The following is a 25675-nucleotide window of genomic DNA, read 5'->3' as shown; positions in this document are numbered from 1 at the left end:
TGGCGTTCGTGTAATTACTTGATTGATCCAACTTGTCTCCTTTCACGTTTCACTTGTTTTCTAAGCAGTCTTTCCATCCTGCCACTTGGCTCTTTCACTGACTACATCCTATTCCAGTTAGCCAGGAAGCATCTGGCTCTTCTTCTAACATGATGCCAGAATGCAGAATTTCAAAAGTAAGGTATAAAAAAAAAATAGAAAAAGCAAGATACTTACTCTCTAAGGAATATATTAAAAATTTAACTCATCCTACAGTTTCTAAAGAAGAATATTAAAATGTCTGGAAGTACATAGGTAAAGCAGCAGTCTTAATATTAAAAATAAAGCAACAACCACAGTATCTACTGTATTCTTTAGACTCAAGCAAGACAAGAATGTGCTTTAAAAAAATTATGTGCAAGAATATTGCTTAAGCAGATGAGGAATTAAAAGTTGGTATCTGTCAACACAGGAAGAACAAAACTCATTAATGGCAGACAAAAGAACTAAAAAAAAATTGAGATCTAATTTAGTCTAAGGGCAAATATTATAAACCAGAATAATAGCTTGTTTTCATCATGACAATCCTTAGTTATTAAAGTAGTTAGGGAGCAAAGCACAGTGGTAACCCAAATTATTAACTATGTGAGGGAGTTTGTGTGTTTTTTAAAGAAACTAAGCTGCAGGAAAATTCAGCTTTCTAAAAATGACTGGCCCTACATGACCTCCATAGAACTAATTTTATAATCAGTGGCAAAGGATATTTATTTCTGTCATATGCTTTTATAAAACATTTTGAAGAAATGTATTTATTTTCAAAAATTACTTATTATTTTCATTATTTCATTAAAAGTACCCAAATCTTAAGTGTCAAATACTTAACACATGTTTAAAAAATTGAGCAGGGAATTCATTAAATAAACTGAGGTAGATATATACACAGTAAAATATTAGAAAGCAATTAAAAACTGATAGAGAATGGCATTTGACACAAAGGTATTCCAAAAACATATAATTTAATTTAAAAATTATGAAACAGTATGTTGCATGTCCTTTTTTGAAATATATATTGTACATACACACACTAGATAAAACTGGGAAGGTACATGCCAAAATATTACAGTGGTTGTCCATCTGTAGTAGAATTAGTGATTTTTATTTGCTTTTTGTTAATCAGTTTTTTTTTCTAAATTTCCTAATGAACTTTTACAAAAAATTATTGCAGAAAGAGATCTGGGAGAAGATTATGGGAATTTAATAAATTCTCTCAAATCTGATTGAGAAATATCCTACCATGACCTTATAGATAGATCTGGCTTGGAAAGTTGGAAGAATTAGAGGATGCACTTAGACTTATAGAACTGGACTGAAAATAAACCAAAAAGTAACTGTTTCAAGGACAAATTTTTGTAATCAAACCTTGGAGATATTTGAATTTCGAGAGAATCACAACAGATATTATTTACCATCTTTGTAAAATTCACAAAGTAATAAAGAGTTGTGGTTAATAAATGCCAAAGTGAGAAAGCTGAATATTGAGAAACTGAATATTTAGCATATGAAATATCCATGTTTGAATTACTAAAAATTAAAATTTCTTTACTTGCAAAAAAAAAAAAAAACGCCTTCAAGCAGCAATTCCTGTAATGTGTTTCAGTCTGAGATCACTTGTAGCTTTTTTCTATAAGAATTCTCAGAATTCTCATTGTTATATGCAGTACTTTTTCTTTTCTTTTTTTTTTGCATACAAAAGCTCCAATTAGAATCTAGTCTTTTCAAGCTCTGAAAGTATGCCTTTAAGAGGACAGTATGTCCAGTCCTTCCCCTGACATTTCTTACAGACTCTTAAAAGTACCTTTTGCACTAGAGAAAATGTCAATCCTATTTTGTAATAGTTTTGTAAAGTTATTTATGGGTATCAAGCCTCAAAAGAAGTGGAGGATTACGACAGCAAAACTGTCTCAGAATATCTACACAAAGTTGCTGGATCCTCCGAAGTTTAGCGCCTATTTCTATATTGAGCTTGACTGTTGTTTCTATAAATTGATTTTTTAAGCAGTTTTGGGTGTGTGTGTGTGTATATATATACATATATATATATATAGGTAGATGCAAAGATAAAAATACTGATCCACTTTAAAGTATAAAACTATGAACTTTTGAGACTTCCCTGGTGGTCCAGTGGCTAGCACTCTGCACTCCTAATGCAAGGGGCCCAGGTTCCATCCCTGGTCAGGGAACCAGATCTTACATGCCAGAGCTAAGACCTGGAAGACCCAAATAAACAAAGTAATTTAAAGAAAAAAAAAAACTACTTTTTTGAATGAGTTTTGTGCTGACACTTAACCCAAATGACAAGATTTCTAAGGTAGTATTCATGTTAGAAACTGCCCACTAAAATCTTAGGTTACCCTCTACTGAGTCTTGAGCAAGAAATAAAAAAAAAAACAAAAACAAAAAATCCTTAGGTCACTCAACTCGATCCTTAGAATCAACCAAGCTGGAGACCTAGACTCAGAAAACCGGAATCAGAAAAGGCTCCAGGTCTGAGAGCACCCCAAAGTCACGCCCAGAAACAGGCCAGTCAGATCACTGCAGCTATGGCACTGCTGCTGTCACGCATCTCTAGCTGATCCTATGTCTTTGTCACTCTCAAGATTCAGAATCCCAGGACCTGGGTGTCAAATGGGCAACCCAGGTCACTAGCCTACTCCCCAGGTGCCTGGGGTCATAGCCAGAGGGCTTATCACCCACACTTCAGCTTCTGTAATGGACAAGGGCATTTTCCCTTTCATTAGAACCCACATAATAGGAAATTCTGTCCACACAAGGGCAGGTGGTCTGGAAAACATCACAGCAACAACTTGGCTGTCTTAGTATACCATGTCCAGCAACTCACTGAGCTAATCTGCCAAGTTTTAGTTACCCAGGAGATTTTAAATAATTCCCACAGTGATGTCATTCATACCCCCATTACCATGAAAGTTACCCAGTTTAAATGAATTTATTTGATCAGAGTGACCTAGAGGATAATGATATCAATCATGATTAAGCTCTTCCTACCTTCTAGGCCCTGCGTTAGGTTTAAGATAAAATATTTCCAAAAAAGTCACTGTGTATCTTCATAGGCTTGGTAAATCATATATTCAGAAACATAGATTGAAGATTTGCAAATGGATCAAAAGATTAATTATGCAGTGAAAAGGAATTTGGACTATCAGCCTAAGAACAGGGACTGTTGTTAACACTGATCTCAAGAGATGGAATAAATGAATGTGTTAGTCACTCAGTCATGTCCGACTCTTTGGGAACCCATGGACTGTAGCCCACCAGGCTCCTCTGTCCATGGAATTCTCCAGGAAAGAATACTGGAGTGGGTTGCCATTTCCTTTTCCAGGGAATCTTCCTGACCCAGGGATCGAACCCAGGCGTTCTGCATTGCAGGCGGACTCTTTACTATCTGAGCTACCAGGGAAGCTTCAAAAGATGGAACTGGGAATAATTCTGATTCTAATACAGCTTTAAGGACCTCAATAAGCAGGAGTCAGGAGAACTTTATCCTGGTTCTCTGTTGTTAACTTATGACTTGTTTGTCTCCTCAGCTCTGGGTCTTTTCTCAGCTACATTACTTCCAGCTAGAACTCTGACTTGCACGATGCTTTTTGACTCAAGATCCATCTCCTTTTACTGACTTTCTCAACCTCATAGCTGCATTCTAGAGAATCACCAGTTACCTGTTTTTCTTTCCGAATTCAAATTCTATAAACAAGGATGATGGGCTCAACACATGTTTCATCCCAGACTCCATCATAATCACTGACCAGATTAAGGACCCAAGGGTCTGGTCCTCAGGTCAGGTGCCCACCCCTGGCCAGTTGACAAGATAGGAGAAACCTTAAATCCTACACAGTGTAGTCATCTGGGTCACCTCTTCAGTAAGGGTTGTGGACATGGTAACATGTTCAGTGCAGAGACTACTTAGTTAATTATTAATGAAAGATTTACTGGGGGATAATCCACCCACTTTATCTTTCGTATATGATGACATTTTGTCCAGGTTGTATTTTCTGTATAATACTGAAAGGCAACAGCTTACAAAAAATTTTAAATGTTAGTCACTTAAGTTGAGATGTTAAATTACTCTAAAAGTGTAATGAAAATCTCCTCCTTATCTGATGTAAGTAGTCAATGTGATCTAAACCATTAGAGGTATAATCAAAACCAAACTATTTTATCCCAGTTGCTTTTTCTGCAAGGTAGCAAATCGTCTTTTAATTTTGTGAAGTATAGTAGTAGAAGGAGTTTATGCTTGAGGAGAGTGAGGTGGTAGTATTATTTTGACTGCTAAGGGAGTTACCTCAAGTTCCAGCCTAGCACAATGCCTTGCACGTGGTAGACATTCAGTAACTATTTCTTGAATTAAATCGAAAAGCCTGTCTTTATTTGAAACCAAACTGCAGCAAATATTCTGTTAAGGGCTACAGTCACTGTCACCTAGGTATTCAAAGTTCTAAAAATTGATGCTTCCACAGTGATGAATTCACTAACAGACTAGAAAATGGTTACAAAAAAGTTCACAACCTCAAGTCCATGAAACCCCTGAGTACCCCCCAACATCAAGAGAAACAAACCTTTTGTTTCAAATTTATTTACTATTATACAATTGTATAATAATGTATAATTGCATAAATGTATTTACAATAAATATATAATAAAATAACACAGAATTAATAACTATCATTATTCATTCAACTAAAACAGACTGTTTTGTGAATGATCATGAATATATGCAAAGATAGATGACAGCCTTGTGAGTCCCTTTAAAAAAAATGGTGTGTTTCTCAACTTTGAGAGAAGAACATTTAATGGGAATGAATATGAATTGCATTTTCTCTCATTGAATTTATTAGATTGATAGTGAAATTTGCAAGGACATGATTCAGAATTGTAATTTTTCCATGCAAGAGACTTACTCAAGACACATTAGCTGTTAATGTCCTGTCAAGAACAATGATTCTTTGTGTGAGAGAAAGAGATCCATTTCCATATAATTCTTAAAGTTTGAGACACTTTAATTATTTAGTAATCTTAGGAAGCTGAAGATTTATGCCTAGCCTCCTAATTCATTTTGAAAGAAAACTGGTATTTTCTCATCAATTTTAATGTGTGATATTTTTTCAAAGGTTATTGTTGCTATGTAAATTCACCCAGTGCTACCTGTGGGCTGACTGTATCCAATACTGCAGTGGCAGAATTTGGCACATTGGCACAGAAAACCCACACAACAATGGCATAGATACAGAGTTATGCAATAATTGCTAATATGTTAGTTTTATTTTCCATCCATATTAGGAGATTTTGCTGTTAAAAAAGAATTAATAAAATTGCTGATCATTGGACAGTGCGTTTAGCCATCACCTTGTTTTTTGGAATAGATCCAGTTCTTATTCATGGGCTACTATGGAAACTATTTTAATTATCTCATCTAAAAATTGAGGCTCTTAAGCATAAAAATTAGTACACTCTTATGTGGAGCAGTGCATCTCAAAATGTGACATACATGCAGATCCGCTGGGCATCTCATTAAATGCCCTTTCCAGTTCAATGGGTCTGGGACGGGGCTTGAAATTCTGCTTATTTAACAAGGTGATGCTGATGCTGCTTGAAATAGCAAAGATGTAAGGAACTGGACCTCAGAGGGAGGTAAGCCAAGGTATAGTCAATTGTGAATGCCTTTATCAGAAACACGTGGTTACTTTTGTATCTCTTTAAGAAGCCTCACTTGCATTTCCTCAAAGAGGTAAAATAAACTTTGGACCACTTAGGAGAGGCGCTTGGTATATATGTGCAAAATGACGCATTGAAGCCTAAGTTTATAGAGAACAGTTTCCTTTGAGATAGGTGTATTCCACATCCACGCTCCCACATGAGGCTTCATTACAGTTGTCTCTACTACTGTACACCCGGGAGAGTGAAAAAAAGCAACCAAAAAAAAGTCTTACTACCATTATGACAATAGTTTTGACCTCGTGGACCTCCTGAAAGCTTCTCTGGGACCTCCCAGAGATGGCTGGGCCACACTCTAAGAAATGCTGGCATGTAGGAAACTGTACATTGTATGTTCGTGCCTATTTTCAAGTTCAGTTCAGTTCAGTCACTCAGTCGTGTCCAACTCTTTGCGACCCCATGACCCGCAGCACGCCAGGCCTCCCTGTCCATCACCAACTCCCGGAGTCCACCCAAACCCATGTCCATCGAGTCAGTGATGCCATCCAAATATCTCATCCTCTGTCGTCCCCTTCTCCTCCTGCCCTCAATCTTTCCCAGCATCAGGGTCTTTGCAAATGAGTCAGCTCATCAGGTGGCCAAAGTAAGAGTGTAAATTTATAATGAGAGGAGTCAATGAATCAAAGTCTCTAAACCAGGGATCCCCAAGCTCCCCCAGTACCTCCTGTCAGATCAGCGGCAGCATGAGATCAGAAATAAAGTGCAAACTGTAACGTGCTTGAATCATCCTGAAACCATCCCCCCGCCCCCACCCCTGGTCTGTATAAAAACTGTCTTCTGTGAAATCAGTCCCTGGTGCCAAAAAAAGTTTAGGGACTGCTGATCTAAACCACAGGTAGTTTTCATTCCTCACCATAAATACAAGCCTTTTTATTATTATTATTATTGTCCTGATTGAAAGCACACTCTTAATATTCCAGACCAAGTACACAGAAATGCAATGAAAAGAAATTTGTCCCAAATACCCCCAGTGAGCAACTAATGAGAAAGTTTTCTATTTCGAGGAGGTTATAGCAAGTCACGGAGAGTAGGAGGTCAGGGGAGGCAATGCTGAGCAGTAAGACAAAGCAGGTCTAAGCACATGGTCAAAAGATAATGTTTCCTGGTGCAACAGTTTGACCTGGTTAAAGAGGAATGAAAACATTGGTTGTTTAGTAGAGAAAATTATAACTTTAAGAGTTATCTTTCTGTCACAGTGAAAAAGTGAAAGTCGGGTCTGACTCTTTGCAACCTTATAGACTCTACAGTCCATGGAATTCTCCAGGCCAGAATACTGGAGTGGTAGCCTTTCCTTTCTCCAGGGGATCTTCCCAACCCAGGGATCGAACCCAGGTCTCCCGCATTGCAGGTGGATTATTCACCAGCCGAGCCACCAGGGAAACCCAAGAATACTGGAGTGGGTAGCCTATCCCTTCTCCAGTGGATCTTCCCAACCCAGGAATCAACCCGGGGTCTCCTGCATTGCAGGTGGATTCTTTCCCTACTGAGCTCTCAGGTGCTGCTGGCAGTTCTGTCACAGTCATTGCCGTCAATGGATGCGGTTGTATATTCACATTGTCTTTCCCTATTTTCCTCATTAGTATTACTTGCCAAGGGAACTTTGGGCTGGGGAAAGGGACTCTGAACTGAGAGGTGCAGCTCCTGGAGCACGTACTGCTTATACTGCATCCGCGTAACAAGGGCCCAGGCTGGCCCAGGGAGCAGTGAGAGTGAACAGTGAATCAACACTGATTATAACTGTTAATATGTACTGGGCTTCCCTGGTGGCTCAGGGGTGAAGAATCCGCCTGCAGGAGGCAACAGGTTCGATCCCTGGGCCGAGAAGATTCCCCTGGAGAAGGAAATGGCAACCCACTCCAGTATTCTTGCCTAGGAAATCCCATGGATAGAGGAGACTAGTGGGTTACAGTCCATAGGGTCGCAAAGAGTTGGACGCAACTGAAGTGACTTAGCATGTACACATGCATTAATATGTATTGAATATATAAAAAGTGCTAAATGTTTTTTAAGTTATAAAAAAAGTTGTTACTTTATACTTAGGCACAATGCTTGAACATGGGTCAACTAATCAATCAAAGTATTACCCTCTTGATCAGCTAGGTTATTCAGGAGTCTTGGCATAGCCAGAAAGAGGCAAAAGGGAAAATTAGGAGAGAGGAACCTTTACCTTCAACCATAATCCTGTCTCTGCTGCCCTAGTAATGATGAAAGCATTGTTATACTCCACTTCCAGCAGTTACAGGAATCATGCCGAAAGCCCACACATTCAGAAACAGACAAAAGAAGATGCCACTAAGATAGGAGGGTAAATCACATGTTATTTAGAAAAAATGGCAAAAATGGAGCTAAGTTTGAAATTAGTTGTAATAGTAAGACTGGGCGAAAATTAAGTTGATTTAAGCCTTTTTATCCTCAAGGGGACCAACCTGGGCCAAAAAAGAACCTTAGAAACAAAGAACTATTAAAAGGGAAAAAAAAGGAAAGGGGCATAACTTTGCCAGAAGGATTAAATGAAATCACACTTACTCATTGCTGTGGCAAAAGATGGCAATCTGAGTTCAATATAGCCATCTTTCAAGCACGATCTTTCCTTGAGACGTTCTAGGCTCACTCATGACTGAGGAGGCTGGTTAGCCCAACCAGAGCAACAGTCTACACCTGTGTCAATCCAGAGCCTAGTAAAAGCTCTGATCACCATTCAGGGCTCTGCCCCCAACTCCAGAGTGTCCTAAAATTTAGCTCAGTTCCGCAAGGTGAGGGTTCAGTATATGAGACGGCCCCCACTACCTCACTTCAAATGCAAATCACGTGTCCAGGTCTGCCACCTATGCTTGTGACTTGACCAACTGTAAAATCAGAGGGTCCCATGACCTCTTCCTTGGGTCAATTTGCTACAGTGGCTCACAGAACTCAGAGAAACATTTTACTTACTAGATTACCAGTTTATTATGAACCAGTGAACCAGTGAAGTTGTTCAGTCATGTCTGACTCTTTGCAATTTCATGGACCGTAGCCTACCAGGCTCCTCCATCATGGAATTTTCTGGGCAAGAGTACTGGAGTGGGTTGCCATTTTGTTCTCCAGGGGATCTTTCCAACCCAGAGATCGAACCCAGGTCTCCTGCATTGCAGGCAGATGCTTTACCGTCTGAGCCACCAGGGAAGCCCAGTTTATTATAAAAGGATATAATTCAGAAACAGCCAAATGTAAAAGATGCCTGGGGAAAGGGCATGATGCTTTCATGCCTTCTTCTAAGCCCACCCCTCTTCCACCCCTCCCTCCACCCTCTCATTTTTTGGATTTTATAGGGAGGTGTGTGTGCATGCTAAGTCACTTCGGTCATGTCCAACTCTTTGCGATGCTATGGACTGTGGCCTGCCAGGCTCCTCTGTCCATGGGATTCTCTAACCAAAATGGAGGTTGCCATACCCTCCTCCCAGGGGATCTTCCCAGCCCAGGGACTAAACTAGTGTCTCTTACATCTCCTGCATTGCCAAGCAGGCTCTTTACCCCAGCGCCACCTGGCAAGCCCTTATAGGGAGACGTGATTGATGAGATCACTGACCACTGGTGATTGAAATCAATTTCGATTCCCTCTCCAATCTCCTCCCTCCCTGGAGGTCAGAGGCAGGCAATAGGACTAAAAATGTCAACCCTCTAATCTCTTTGTTGTTTAGGGCAAACAGGCCCCAACCCAGGTAAGGTGCAAAAGTAACCCCATTAACATAACAGAAGACACTTTGGTTGGTTTCATCTCTTAGAAAATTCTGAGGGTTTTAGGAAATTGTATCAGAATCAGTGATGGAAACCAAATATATACTTTTCATTATAAATCACAATATCACACTGGACAACTAATTAGGTTGCATTAGAAGGTTTGCTGTAATTTCCTTGTTCCCTGTAATCATTTCTCAGCCATTTGTTCCCATATAATACTCCTTGGTTGAAAAGAAAGCACTTTGGTTCCTAAACAGCTTGTATGAATCTCAGTGAGCTATTTCTGCTTACCACAAAATCGTAGAGCTCTACCACAAGTATTGCTGGTGTGATAAACCCCTAGCATCCCACTCTTCTGCAATAATAATGATCACACAGGGTTTTCTCATTCAGCAATGATATAAATGAAAGATTGAGAAACTGTTACATTGTTTGGTAGTGTGATAACTTTTACCATACTTACTGTTTTAGGGATTTCCATTTGCTATACAGAATTAACTAGAATCTCTTAGATGTAATTCTGCTGAGATTCTGGTTTTCATTACTTTTATCAAACTATATTGAATATCTGCTTCCCTGGTGGCTCAGTAATAAAGAATCCACCTGCCAGGGCAAGAGACATGAGTTCAGTCCCCGGGTAGGGAAGATCCCCTGGAGAAGGAAATGGCAACCCACTAGCATATTCTTGCCTGGAGAATTTCATAGCCTGGCGAGCTACAGTCCATGGGGTCACAAAGAGTTGGACACGACTGAGTGACTAAGTATGATACTGAGTATCTACTGTGAAAAATTGTTTTTATTACAGTTGCTTAAACTTATTTATCTGTCTTCAAGAGGCAGATAAAAGTTCTATTTAGTTCACCTATGAACCATTAGCTACTTTGTGTGGTTTGAAGTTTCCATTATGTGGAGTGTTATGTTTTAATATTAAAAAGCCTTTATTTCTATGTTGGTGTTTGAATTTTTTGAGCTCTTTTCTTAATTGATAATGTATTTCAGAGGTGTTTGCCTTAACAAAACTCATAAAAAACAGGCTTCTTAGAAATTGCTTCCTGAACAGTTACGCCACTCAATATCACAGTAATCCAGGTCTATGCCCCAACAAGTAATGCTGAAGAAGCTGAAGTCGAACGGTTCTATGATGACTTACAAGACCTTCTGGAAATAACACCCAAAAAAGATGTCCTTTTCATCATAGGGGACTGGAATGCAAAAGTAGGAAGTCACGAGATACCTGGAGTAACAGGCAAATCTAGCCTTGGAGTACAGAATGAAGCAGGACAAAGGCCAACAGAATTTTTCCAGAACAACTGGTCATAGCAAACACCCTCTTCCAGCAACACAAGAGAAGACTCTACACATGGACATCACCAGATGGTCGACACCAAAATCAGATTGATCATAGTCTTTGCATCCAAAGATGGAGATGCTCTATACAGTCAGCAAAAACAAGACCAGGAGCTGACTGTGGCTCAGATCATGAACTCCTTATTGCCAAATTCAGACTTAAATTGAAGAAAGCAGGGAAAACCATTAGACCATTCAGGAATGACCTAAATCAAATCCCTTATGATTATACAATGGAAGTGAGAAATAGATTCAAGGGATTAGATCTGATAGACAGAGTGCCTGAAGAACTATGATTGGAGGTTTGTGACATTGTATAGGAGGCAGTGACCAAGACCATCCTCAAGAAAAAGAAATGCAGAAAAGCAGGATGGTTGTCTGAGGAGGCCTTACAAATAACTGAGGAAAGAAGAGAAGCTAAAGGCAAAGGAGAAAAGGAAAGATATATCCATTTGAATGCAGAGTTCCAAAGAATAGCAAGGAGAGATAAGAAAGTCTTCCTCAGTAAGCAGTGCAAAGAAATAGAGGAAAACAATAGAATGGGAAAGACTAGAGATCTCTCCAAGAAAATCAGAGATACCAAGGGAACATTTCAGGCAAAGATGGACACAATAAAGGACAGAAATGGTATGGACCTAACAGAAGCAGAAGATGTTAAGAAGAGGTGGCAAGAATACACAGAAGAACTGTACAAAAAAAAGATCTTACCAGATAACCACGATGGTGTGATCACTCACCTAGAGCCAGATATCCTGGAATGTAAAGTCAAGTGGGCCTTAGGAAGAATCACTACTAACAAAGCTAGTGGAGGTGATGGAATTCCAGTTGAGCTATTTCCAATCCTAAATGATGATGCTGTGAAGAGCTGCACTCTATATGCCAGCAAATCTGGAAAACTCCGCAGTGGCCACAGGACTGGAAAAGGTCAGTTTTCATTCCAATCCCAAAGAAAGGCAATGCCAAAGAATGCTCAAACTACTGCACAATTGCACTCAGTTCACACGCTAGTAAAGTAATGCTCAAAATTCTCCAAATGATGCTTCAACAGTACGTGAACCATGAACTTCCAGATGTTCAAGCTGGATTTAGAAAAGGCAGAGGAACTGGAGATCAAATTACCTACATCTGCTGGATCATCAAAACAGCAAGAAAATTCCAGAGAAATATCTACATCTGCTTTACTGACTACACCAAAGCCTTTGACTGTGTGGATCACAATAAACTGTGGAAAATTCTTCAAGAGATGGGAATACCAGACCACCTGACTTGCCTCCTGAGAAATCTGTATGCAGGTCAAGAAGCAACAGTTAGAACTGGACATGGAACAACAGACTGGTTCCAAATAGGAAAAGGAGTATGTCAAGGCTGTATATTGTCACCCTGCTTATTTAACTTATATGCAGAGTATATCATGTGAAACGCCAGGCTGGATGAAGCTCAAGCTGGAATCAAGACTGTTGGGATAAATATCAATAACCTCAGATATGCAGATGACACCACCCTAAGCAGAAAGTGAAGAAGAACTAAAGAGCCTCTTGATTAAAGTGAAAGAGGAGAGTGAAAACCTTGACTTAAAACTCAACATTCAAAAAACTAAGATCATGGCATCTGGTCCCATCACTTCATGGCAAATTGATGGGAAAACAAACAATGGAAACAGTGAGAGACTTTATTTTCTGGGCTTCAAAATCACTGCAGATGGTGACAGCAGCCATGAAATAAAATGATGTTTGCTCCTTGGAAGAAAAGCTTTGAAAAAAGCAGAGATATTACTTTGCCAACAAAGGTCAAACTAGTCAAAGCTATAGTCAAAGCTATAGTTTTTCCAGTGGTCATGTATGGATCTGAGAGTTGGACCATAAAGAAAGTTGAGCACCGAAGAATTGATGGTTTTGAACTGTGGTGTTGGAGAAGACTCTTGAGAGTCCCTTGGACTGCAAGGAGATCCAACCAGTCAATCCTAAAGGAAATCAGTCCTAAATATTCATTGGAAGGACTGATGCTGAAGCTGAAGCTCCAATACTTTGACCACCTGATTCAAAGAACTGACTCATTGGAAAAGACTCTGATGCTGGGAAAGATAGAGGGCAGGAGGAGAAGGGGATGACAGAAGATGAAATGGTTGGATGGCATCACTGACTTGATGGACATGAGTTTGCGCAAGCTCTGGGAGCTGGTGCTGGACAGGGAAGCCTAGCGTGATGCAGTCCATGGGGTCGAAAAGAGTTGGACACGACTGAGTGACTTAACTGAGGTAAGTGCTCTTTGGAAGAAAAGCTATGACCAACCTAGATAGCATATTAAAAAACAGAAACATTACTTTGCCAACAAAGGTCCATCTAGTCAAGCTATGGTTTTTCTAGTAGTCATGTATGGAATTGAGAGTTGGACTATAAAGAAAGCTGAGTGCTAAAGAATTGATGCTTTTGAACTGTCGTGTTGGAGAAGACTCTTGAGAGTCCCTTGGACTGCAAAGAGATCCAACCAGTCCATTCTAAAGGAGATCAGTCCTGCGTGTTCATTGGAAGAACTGATTCTGAAGTTGAAACTTTAATGCTTTGGCCACATGATGTGAAGAACCGACTCATTGGAAAAGTCCCTGATGCTGGGAAGGATTGAAAGCAGGAGGAGAAGGGGATGACAGAGGATGAGATGATTGGATAGTATCACCGACTGGATGGACAAGAGTTTGAGTAAACTCCAGGAATTGGTGACAGACAGGGAAGCCTGGCGTGCTGCAGTCCATGGGGTCCCAAAGAGTCAGACACGACTGAGTGACTGAACTGAACTGAAACAGTTATGCCAACTAAAAATCTATATTGATTGAGAAATAGTAGTAGTACTACTACTTACTTATCAAGTGATAAGATAAAATGTTTGAAGAAATTTAATTGATCGTATCATTTAGCTTTTAAACTACCAGGTAAAGAAAACATATCTAGTTGATCATGGACAGGAAATCTACATGACATTTTGGCTTAGTTAGCTTTGTTGTTGTTTAGTCACTAAGTCATGTCCGACACTTTGCGACCCCATGGACTGTAGCCCCCCAGCTCCTCTGTCCATGGGATTCTCCAGGCAAGAATACTGGAGTGGGCTGCCATTAGTCATATTCAAAATTGTTCTCATAGTAAGAAAAGGTAGGGCTGGAAACAATGTAGAACATGAGAGTTGAGAAACACATAAGGTACCCGTGGGAGGTAAGAATTTTATAAATATAAGGATTTGGTGATAGGAGGAAATTATAGTAGCTTTGGTTAGAAATACTACTTTTCTTATTCTAACAAGAAAAAAATGTTAAAATTCAGAAGCAATACTAGGAGTTTGAAGTATTTTGTTATTTTACTAAATATTATGTTAAGAGAAAAAGTAACCTTCATAAATAATCTGTCTTAATTTTGAAGAATATATAAGGTAATATTTGATTCTTGTTATTTTTTTCTTGGTTTTTGAATTTGCAGTGCTCAGCATCTTTCTTAATGAGACCTCATACAATCAGTCCAAACATTTATATGACCGAGTCTAAAAATTCTTTTCCACATTGCTCTCTTATATTTATGCTTGCTGCTGCTCCTGCTAAGTTGCTTCAGTCGTGTCCGACTCTGTGCGACCCCAGAGACGGCAGCCCACCAGGCTCCCCCGTCCCTGCGATTCTCCAGGCAAGAACACTGGAGTGGGTTGCCATTTCCTTCTCCAGTGCATGAGAGTGAAAAGTGAAAGTGAAGTCACTCAGTCGTGTCTGACTCTTCGCAACCCCATGGACTGCAGCCTACCAGGCTCCTCCGTCCATGGGATTTTCCAGGCAAGAGTACTTAGTTTTAAAAACTTTTCAAACACCTTACAATGTATCTGTCCTCTTTTGGCCCCTCAGCAATCGTGTGGAAGCCTGGACAAGAGATGTTGCTTTCTTACTCAGACAGGAAGGCAGGCCTATGGTTAATCTTGCCCCTAAAAAGACTAAAGTAAGAGTGATGCAAGTGGACTGGAAGAATACAGACAGAGCGGTAAACTGGTTACGAAAGGAGGCAAGTAATTCCACTCAACCATTTGTTCTGTACTTGGGATTAAATTTACCACACCCGTATCCTTCACCATCTTCAGGAGAAAATTTTGGATCTTCAACTTTTCACACATCTCGTTATTGGCTTAAAAAGGTAGGTGTATACTGCATGTCCTCAAAAGTATAAGCTAACGTTTTATCTATATGTTATTGTTACTTGCCCACTGTTTCTTTTATTATCATTTTACAGAAAATTTTGAAAATTGTATAATCACCTTGAATCTAACTTGACAAAAACTAAAGGGACCATTTTACAAAAATGTGATTTGTTAAAACTCAGAAACTGCTTCTGAGTTGAACACATTGAATATAATACGTCTGTTATATGCATTGCAGGTATATGTTTAAAAGACATTCTCTAGGAAGTCCAGGCAGTCTTCGCGTTGCACAGCTAAGGAGCGTAATAATGACTGTGCAAGCTGAAATTGTACAAAGAGCTCTTAATAGTCATTTGGGAAAACAACCATTTTTCTAGGACACTAAAAAACATTTGTCAAAACATTTAAAACTCTTCTTTTGGATTATAAATGTATAGGGAAATGACAACATAGTAAAACTGATGTTTATTTAATGCACTGCAATTGAAAACACTGGAAACATTAAGAATTAAAATGTTTTTGTTTTTGTAAAAAAAATCCAAATCAAGAGTAGTTTGAACAGTGCTTGCCTTCGCATTGTGTAACTTAATATATAGAGCAAGCACCTTCTCTGTGTCTCGGGAATTTGTCATATTTCTTTCTAAATCTGGGTCACCCTCCAACATTTGACCCTTGTACTTTCATATTTCGGAGAGCTCCTTTAATGTGAAGATTTCTGCTAGTGTCACTTCCTCAAGGTCATGTTCATCCTTTTCTCCATAAACACCTTCCTCATTGATGTCAATGTTTTCACTGAATTCCTCTGGCTGTGTATCTTGAGTGCACTGAATGGTGGCAAGGTCAGCATTTCCAGCTATTTTGTCTATAACTCCAGTTAATGTTTGATTAGAATTTCACTTCCAGTGTTATTGCTTATCTCTTTACTATATATTCATCTTTGTTGACCAATTTCCTCTTTTGATTATCCATTTTAATGTCACATGGATGTATCAGTGGGAGACGAGGAAGCAGGCCACCTACATACTTTGCAGTCTGTTTATGTACGGAATAAAAGATATGCAGTAACCAATCACTGACAAATGCAGAAAGAAATGACATGATTAATCACTGATACACAGATGTAATCTACATCATGATTTGTAGACTAAAGAACTAGCAGGATATGAATGTGAAAGTTTCTTCTTTATGAGGCAACTCACAGTCAATACACCTTGGTAATGCTGCTGCTGCTGCTGCTGCTGCTGCAGTTGTGTCCAACTCTTAGCAACCCCATGGACTGCAGCCTATCAGGCTCCTCTGTCCATGGGATTTGCCAGGCAAGAGCACTGGAGTGGGGTGCCATTGCCTTCTCTATGGTAATGATGACAAATTGATATTGTAATAGAGTAGTCAAATCAGAGTCAGGCATACAAACTGGAGTCAAGCAGCCACTGAGAATCTGGTCTCAGACATGTCTCTGCACCACTGAAAACTTGAACTGTCTTTGAACTGTGGAGAAGGAAATGGCAACCCACTCCAGTGTTCTTGCCTGGAGAATCCCAGGGACGGGGGAGCCTGATGGGCTGCCGTTTATGGGGTCACACAGAGTCGGACACGACTAAAGCGACTTAGCAGCAGCAGCAGACCAGCTGTATTCAGAACAACACGGGCCAGCTGCAGCCTTCTGCTCCCAAGGTCTCCGCTTGTAACTATGCAGTCATTTCAAACCCCAAACAACCTAAGCATCCTTACTGCTCACCAAATCCAATTACAATTCTTGATAAACAACTCATGGAACTGACCGTGGCCTTGCAGCTTTTTGCCTTTATAAGCCTCTCCCATTTTGTAATCCTGTGAAACTCTGGAAAGTGCAAACCCCAAATAAACACATTTTTATTTCAATCAGGTTTCCATTTCTGAAATTTTGGTTCACAGTAGCTGAAATTTGAACCTTGCTATAGGGGAACTGATGTTATTAATATTTAAACTGTGGTAACTAATATATGTGCATACCTGAGTTATGCAAAGTGAGGACTGCCTGTGTTTTGAAATGTGTCACCTTAAATCAAATTTAAGTTACTTTAAAACCTCTATCCAGAAACTATGTTTTAAAGGAAATAATGTCAAAGTTTGTGTCTTAAAAAGTTCCAGCTGGCTCTATGTTGAAAAACTTGTCAGGAGTCAGTACTAGCCTAATGAAATGAGTCAAATAGTTTTTAAGTAAACAGTTAAGTATATATTTGAATTTTTTAAAGCTATCTGACTAGAAGATATATATGACTTAAGTCTAGTCTTAATGATTTTTCACCCAAACTGTAAGCATTTACATATATTAAAAAGTTGTATTTGTTCTTAACCAATATTTGGCTATCTCACTGGATATTGGCATTTTTACTAGTGAACTACTGGAAAAAAGAGTTTGGATTCTTAGGTTATTGATTCTGAAGTTTTGAATTGATCACACAACTATAGCAAAGTGATTGACGCTTATTATGGATTAGAATACTGTCTAATATAGCTCATGTTTTTCACTGATACATATAATTTTTTTTAACTGCTACAAAATTACTTTAAATAGGTCAGAGGTAGGGGTATGGCTTCATTCTGCTGTATCTCAATCACATCTGGCAGTTTTGCTTACCTAATTCTGTTTCTGAAATAAGCAACGTCAAAACAGACAAGAGGCAGGAATGTGCCGATGTCTCCAACGTTTCCAGGCGCTCCCTGATATCAGCCCTTCTTCCTGGCATCACTGAGTTTTCTCTCCCTGATATTCCCACCATTAGGTGGGCCAGTTCCTTTCTCTGAATTGATACAGGGGTCATCAATCATATGTACCCAAAGTCTTCAGTCTTAAGAATGATTTTAGAAGAGGGTACAGGGCTGTTCACCCTGACACCACCTCCATGGGGGGCAGGAGTGAGAAAGTCACCCCTCCTCAGGAAGCAAGCAAGGCTGACATAGAGGGCATGATGCTCTGTAAGTTCTGATCAGAATCAGACTACAAAAATTATCCTTCTGGTCTCAGAAAACCAGTCTGAAGTCAAGGTGATCAGCTTAAGTCAGGTTTAAATCCCTTATGAGTTTACCGATGGCTTTTTGTTGATGCTGATAAACACAGTTCTTCCACTGAACTGCCATACTACAATGCCCTGTAATTTAAAAAATAGAAGAGGGATATTTAAAAATGGACTAATTTGTTTTTTTAAGATAATTCCACATAATGCTACCAGTGAGCTAATGATGGAATTCAGCTTGCCACCCCACAGGCCACACTCCAAAGCAAGCTGCCTTATAGAACTTTCCAACTGTGCAAAAATTTTGGAGTTAACTAGCAACAAGCCTGAAAATTTGATTACGTATATAAGTACAAAGCTGGTTCATCAAATCCCTGTCCTGGCCCTGGACCCAATGCATTTCAACTAAGGCATCATCTACCTCCTCCTTAACGTTTGTCAGACACTTGAATAGGTAATGTCCAGCCATTCCTTGGAGATGGTTCTCCTTTTCAGACCCTGGGTTGCTGAACTGCTCAGAAGCCTTGTGGTTCTGGGCTCCATTGCTAGAGCCTTTACGCCTTTCCAGAACCTCGGTCTCTCCCTTTTCCTCACTCCTTTCACCCTCCATGGGTTCTGGGTTTTCCTCCAGGGAGAGTCTGCCGCGGCCCTCCACAGTGGTAGTCTCACCTCCCGTGGAACAAGCTCTCCCAGCGCACTGTCCTGGGGCCCCGAGTCACATGTTGGCTACTGCTGGACTTTTTGAAGGGGGACTTTTTCTCTTCCAAGGCTTCAGTGATGTTCTTGGGAGCAGGGGGAACCTCTCAGTTGTCTTACTCAGTCTCTTTTCTTCCTCCTTTAGTGAATCCAGGAGTTATCTCTATGGCTGTTAGAAGAAAAGGGCTAACTTCCTCCTTTTCACGGGGAACTCATTTATTCTAGACCTTCAGATCGGTGAGAAGTTTTTTTTCAATCCATGTCATCACACCACTATGCCTTCCACTGTCTCAGAGCCCAGAGATGATGCTTGAGGGCTAGTTCTTTCATCACAGACTCCAGTACAACGAACGTAATGGGCTTCCTTGGCTTCTCTTATGTTCTTTGCTTACTTGGTGGTGATGGTACTGTTACATCATCATAAAAACTCCAAGCCAAAGCCCATCTCATTGTCTGACCTTGGCAGACAATGACCTTGGCAGAGTAAGTGACTTTAGGAACCCCTTATATGCAAAATTCTTCCTTCAGAGGAGCCAGGCAGCATTTCTTTCTCAGCATACAGTTATACCACCTTAATCTTTCTTTAAGTTGTAAACTGTCATGGATGATCCTTCTAACAAACTCTAATTCACCTCCTTCTGCCACGATCTCTGTGATACCTCCTGTATTTACAGAACTTGGTAGGGGTCTTCAAGGATTCCAGGCGTTTACTCCCTGAGAATAGACACAACCAAGGGCCAGGTCAGAGCCAAGGGGAACCTGGAAAAAACAGTCTCAGCCTTGATACTATGATGAACTCCTTGATCAAACTGTTCCTGAAGTCCATGCTATTGCTGGGTTTCTCAAATACATAAACCAGTAAACTTTCTTGTGAAGTCAATCTGGAATTGGATTTTCAGGTGCTTGATACCAGAAGCACACTAACTGATACAACTTCCAAAATAAAAGCTGCTCTTATTTTTGCAAACAAGGAAAACTTAAATATTCAACTACTTTAAAGGAGAAGATATTTTACCTTGGCCTCCAACTGACTGGCAAAAAAGAGAGGGTTGCACATGCAAAAGTCACAGATTATCTCAGATTCTTCCTTAAGAGCATCCATCAGGAGTGTCTTCTGTGGTACTTTTACCACCTTTATAAAATCAGATAAGTTATTCCATTCCACATTCTTCTTTGCATACTTGATATCGCATATCATCTACTTCTGTTGCATGAAATACCAGCCATTTAAAGTTGTTCCAAGTAAAGGATAGATGCAGGATGTCCCAGTACAGATGTCAGTTCCTCTTCAGAGAGTACTTTTGTAGAGTTCTGATGACCGACCAGATCCTCTACCCAGTGAATATACTTGAGTCTCAAGGAAACTGAAGGAATTATTCTCTCCAGCAGAATATCAGTAGAAAGTCCAAAATCTTCCCTTAGGAGAGTACAAGTCAGAGCTCTCACTGCTTTAGGGTCTTTAAAGTTAAGACTCACTCTTCCATAAAGATTTATCTGAATGTACTGCTTAAAATCCGGATATTTGGTGCCCGATATGCAAAGTCAGGAGGTTTGTCTTTGTATCTATTTCTTGCATACATGGATTTACTCAGAGCTACCTCTGAGGTCAAAGTTCCTGCCAGACGACTAGTCTATGGGGTTCTACAACTGCCGGGTCTTAAGCCATCTGCACTGGGAAGACTCTAGAAACGCAGATGTTGCGCTCCCAGCGTGCCGCCATCTTGGGCCTCCATTCAGCCTCCACACATATAATCCTTAAAATAATTTCACAGCTGTCTTACCATGTATACAAATTGATGTACTGATATTTGTTGTTAGTGGGAATATTAAAAATCTGTTCCTAATTTAGGCATTTGATTTGCTGTTTTCTTTACATAATTCATAACCATTCTTTTCTGCTAACCTAATTAAAGAAACGTCTGGTGTAGCTTACATTCTAGTTGGAAGGAAGGATTATTACAACTTGTTTTCTCCCCCTTTAGGTGTCGTATGATGCCATCAAAATCCCAAAGTGGTCACCTCTGTCAGAAATGCACCCGGTAGATTATTACTCTTCATATACCAAAAACTGCACCGGGAAGTTTACAGAAAAGGAAATTAAGAATATTAGAGCATTTTATTATGCTATGTGTGCTGAGACAGATGCTATGCTTGGTAAGTAGTACAATTAAAATGCAATTAGATGAGGAAAAAGTATAATATTTTCCCAACAAACTGTGATCATGCTGGTTAGTGACCTGTATGAATATCCTCAGATAATTTCTTACAACAGTTGCTGAGATACTTCAGACTTAGAATTATAAGATTCCTGATACCTATAAAAATTGGGTAATTTGTATTATTAATAGAATAAAAGTCTTTTCTATTTTAATTATTCATAAATTCACAGATGCTTAGATTTGTTCATATATTTTTAAAAGATCATAAAAAATTATAATCTGCTGGAAACAAGACATATTCCTGAATTAAGGCATCTTCAGTTCTAGGAGATGAAACAGATTAGACATAGAATCTGGTGAGTTCTCCCAGGCTTGTAATAATTGCAAATCTTGTGAGTTCTCCCAGACTTGTAATAATTGCAAAATACATCCATTCTTCCTTGGCCAGTGAGAGCAAGACTTAAACTGAAATCCGTTTCCCTGTGTACATTATGGTCCAGAATTATATTCAATTTCCTTCCCTAACTCAGCTCAAAACCAAACCTGCCTCCATGAGATAACCATCAAGATAATGTTTTACTTGTCCACTTATAGACTTATGGCAATTTCCCATTCAGATGTGGAAAAACCCTGTTTTAAAATATCTCCATTTTAGGACAAATTATTTTTATAAAACCATATCATTTATTTTGCTGCACTTTGGAGTGGAGAATTATAATTAGTGAAGTGTGGGTAGCACTTCTTCTGAACAAAGTAAACCTTGGGAATGAACAAATAAATGGCTATTTCTTAAAAAGCAAAAATAGAAAGTATAAAAAAGAAAGCCAAAAAAGCCCTATAGATAAACTATAATAAAGCAAGTATAATATGTTTTAAAAGTCCTAAGAACTTTCCAAGTACTCAATCTTAAATACAAATAAGATTTTAAATGAATTTCTTCAATCATAAATCCGTACAGTTACTGAAATGTACTTTAATATTTTCTATTATTAATGAATATTCACTCATTTGCACACTGGAAATCACTTTTGAAAGTTTGCAGCTATCCATTCATCCAGATCAACAAAAATGAAATATTATATGTACATAAAATATTGCTGCAGGCAGTGTGGGAATACCTCTTTAAGTCTCTTAAGAGAAAAAAGATGCAACAGTTCACTTCATGTTACAAAATTCATGGACTATATTGTGTCTCTTTGTTACACCTATACTAGTCTGGTCCCTGAATAGTATTCATTACCATTCACATTGCGCTTCCCAGGTGGCACTAGTGGCAAAGAACACGCCTGCCAATGCAGGAGACACAAGAGACATGGGTTCAGTCCCTGGGTTGGGAGGATCTCCTGGAGGAGGGCATGGCAACCCATTCCAGTACTCTTGCCTGGAGAATTCCATGGACAGAGGCGCCTGGCGGGCTGCAGTCCATGGGGTTGCAAAGAGTTGGACACAACTGAAGTGACTTAGCATGTACTGTTCACATTACTTTGGGCACTGGTAGTACTAAGCTGAATATTATTAAGAAATTAAAAGCACTCTTACCCCACCTCAGGCTTTTATATTTGCTGCTCCTTCTGCCTGGGATTGGAGAAGGAAATGGCAACCTACTTTAGTATTCTTGCCTGGAAAATTCCATGGACAGAGGAGCCTGGTGGGCTATAATCCATGAGGTTGCAGAGTCGGCCATGACTGAGCATCTGAGCACTGCCTGGGATGCCCTTCCCTTTGCTTTTTTACATGGCTGGCTTTTTTTTTTTTTTTTTTTTTGGCCCCACAAAACTGTTGGCAGGATCTTAGTTTCCTGACCAGAGACTGAACCCAGGCCCCTGGCAGTGGAAGTGTGGAGTCCTAAGGACTGGATCACCAGGGAGTTCCTTAAGTATTCTCAATTTTTAGCTGTCAGCCCAGATATTACCTTCTCGGGGCTATCCTATCTTCCCAGCCACTCTAAATTAGTATAACAGCTCCATCATCTTACTTACTCTATCCCATATCATCTTGTTTGTTGACATCATAATCTTTAATGATTTTGTCTACTCACTTCTTTACTGTCCATTTCCCTTGAAGAATGTGGACTTCATGAGGGGAGAGACATTCCTTCTCATTCATCATTGCATCCGAGGTGCCCAGTTTTGCATCCATGGTGCCTGGCACATAGGTAAAAAGGCAGTAAACATTTATGGAATGAGTATAAACATCAGCAGTTATAACATGGTGGTGTAACTACAGCAGTAAACAAGTTATAGGGTCCTGGGGACAGAGGACTTCATTCTACCTGGAGGAACAGGGAATGCTTCACCAGGGAGGTGATGCTTGAGCTGAGTCATAAAGGAAGAATGGGGATTTGCCATGTAGACATGGACGAAAGGGCATCCAACACGGAAGGCAGAGAGTGTATACAAAGGCAAGGAAGTACAAGCTGATTATTATTCATTCAGGGAGTTGTCAGTCATTCAGGATTGTGAAAAGTAAAGGCTTAAGGGGCAGCTAGCTGAAGGTGCTAAACTTATACAAGAGTGAGACAGTGGGAAGCTACGGAAAAGTTTTAAGCTGGGGTGACATGATCAGATATTTTAGAAAGATTATTATGAAGGGGAAAAATGAGTGGAGGCAAGCAAACCAATTAGGAAGCAAGTACAGTTGTCCAGTTGAAAGATTCTGATGGTCTGCACCCCATAAATAACTCCTCAGAGACTGGGTCTCAGATCCAACTGGACCTCAGAATTGCCTATGGTTTTTTTGTTTTTTGTTTTTTGTTTTTTTTTAAATAATACAGACCCCTGCAGGCCAGATTCAGGAGCTGCCAAAATAGAAATGATGCTTCTCTCTAGACTTGTGTCTTACTGTGTTTTCTTAATTAAAATGAGGAAGTTTCATGTCCCTTAGAGACAGGACTGGTCAGAGGAATTTTAGTGTCCAAGAATTGCCAAATCACATTCATATATCGTCTGTACTTCTTCCAGCCTTTTTTTTAAAGGTGGGATTTCTGTAAGACTCAGCCGGCTTCATGGGCATGATCTAGTCATGGGGAATTTGAGAGAAAGGGTATCAGGAGGAGGAGTTCTGACCCCTTTTTTCTCCTCCCATTGGGCAGCAGTTGTGGGTGGATGGTGACACCAATCCTTTCCTGAGACATGCACAGTGCAAATACCCACTCAGGCCTTTCTTTTCTCATTCAAGTCCCTGGAGGTAATGTTTTCCCCTACTCCCTGACAGAAACACAGAAAGCAAGCCACGATGACCTCCAAATAAAGGAACTTATCCTTAGGTACTGCATTTTCTCCTTGCTCTCTCTAGTCCATTCACTGAGAAGCAGATACATGAAATCTGGCATAAGTTATTTATTGAAAAACAGTAGATAACATTCAGATGTTAAAAAACATCCTGACAAATTCTTAGAGGGTAGAATCATTATGAGCTTATTATGATAGAAAAAAAGTGAGCTAAAAGCTAATTAAGATTTACTTCTATATATATTGCAGGTGAAATCATTTTGGCTCTGCGCCAGTTAGGTCTTCTCCAGAAGACTATCGTCATATACACCTCAGACCATGGGGAGCTGGCCATGGAACACCGACAGTTTTATAAGATGAGTATGTACGAAGCTAGCTCCCATGTCCCACTCTTGATCATGGGGCCGGGAATTCAGGCCAACCTACAAGTATCAAGTGTGGTTTCTCTTGTGGATATTTACCCTACTATGCTCGGTAAGTAATGCCATTCTGTGAATATTTATTTGTAATAATGCTGGGAAATGAATAAACAAGATAGGTTAGGGGCCCCTGCTGACTTGTTCATAACTTTGAGCAACTGATTTAACTGTGAGTCAAATCTGTATCTGAAAAATGAGGATAATATTCCTCAGGTTCCTTTGGCCTTCACTTCCTCTAGTCCTTCTTCCTCCAAAAGATTCACAACCAGGATATGACAATAAAGTAAGCCAATAAGATTTCATTTCTATAACTTTATAGATATGATTTGTGTATCATTTGATTCTCTACCATCCCCTACCTAAAATGTAAGCATTTCCCTTCTGGATTATTCCATCCACTTTGAAACTACTAATTTTTCACAATGTTACATGTCCCTTAATGTTGATGCTCTGTGCATATTTCTCCTCAGAACCTTTAGATTGTTCTGTATGACTTATTTTACTAGCTTCTCAATGTCTATAAGCGTAACCATAGGTCTCGAACAGCAACATTTGGATGTGGGTATTGAGCAATTTTTGTTAAACATACTAGAATAAAGCCATCATAAATTTAGAAGAAGTTATATAGAACTGTTAGCTTCTAATTTAGCTGCTAAGTTGCTTCAGTCATGTCCAACTCTGTGTGACCCCATAGACGGCAGCCCACCAGGCTCCCCTGTCCCTAGGATTCTCCAGGCAGGAATATTAGAGTGGGTTGCCATTTCCTTCTCCAATGCATGAAAGCGAAAAGTGAAAGTGAAGTCGTTCAGTCGTGTCCAACTCGTAGCGACTCCATGGACTGCAGCCTACCAGGCTTCTCTGTCCATGGGATTTTCCAGGCAAGAGTACTGGAGTGGGGTGCCATTGCCTTCTCCGATTAGGGGCCCTTAAATTCAGTAACATCAAATACCCTGGTCTAAGGCACCATCGATTGCAAAAAGTACCATCAATTTATAAATAGATTTTGGTGAAAGAAAAATGTGCATAGCATAAGATATATGTGTTTAATATGTATAAATTAAAATGTGAAACAAACATCTGGAAATTAAATAAGAAAAATCTTATTATCTCCTTTTTTTTTCTGCTACAAAATCTTCACCTTTATTTAATTAAAGACTGTTACGGGGTCTTAAATTTCTTTACTGTGC

At 39.6% G+C, this 25675-nt stretch overlaps 2 protein-coding genes and 1 pseudogene across 2 annotated transcripts in view; 1 reads left to right on the top strand and 2 right to left on the bottom strand.

The window, feature by feature from the left end:
• The window catches only part of TTC37 (tetratricopeptide repeat domain 37), a 176324-nt gene that overhangs the window by 124941 nt on the left and 25708 nt on the right, over nt 1-25675 (bottom strand). Inside the window, exon 2 of the mRNA XM_027545580.1 lies at nt 22878-22983. Coding sequence (XP_027401381.1) covers nt 22878-22978 — 101 coding nt within the window. The 5' untranslated portion in view covers nt 22979-22983. The remainder of the gene's footprint in view (nt 1-22877; nt 22984-25675) is intronic.
• Nucleotides 1-25675, top strand: part of ARSK (arylsulfatase family member K) — a 54838-nt gene that overhangs the window by 18114 nt on the left and 11049 nt on the right. Inside the window, exons 4-6 of the mRNA XM_027545585.1 lie at nt 14702-14984; nt 20663-20834; nt 24319-24543. Coding sequence (XP_027401386.1) covers nt 14702-14984; nt 20663-20834; nt 24319-24543 — 680 coding nt within the window. The remainder of the gene's footprint in view (nt 1-14701; nt 14985-20662; nt 20835-24318; nt 24544-25675) is intronic.
• Nucleotides 16541-19878, bottom strand: LOC113896510 (annotated as a pseudogene).

The sequence above is a fragment of the Bos indicus x Bos taurus genome, chromosome 7, assembly GCF_003369695.1.
Source record: "Bos indicus x Bos taurus breed Angus x Brahman F1 hybrid chromosome 7, Bos_hybrid_MaternalHap_v2.0, whole genome shotgun sequence".
Lineage (NCBI taxonomy): Eukaryota > Metazoa > Chordata > Mammalia > Artiodactyla > Bovidae > Bos > Bos indicus x Bos taurus.
Note: the sequence above shows the minus strand (reverse complement) of the source record. Positions and strands in the feature narration are given on the sequence as shown.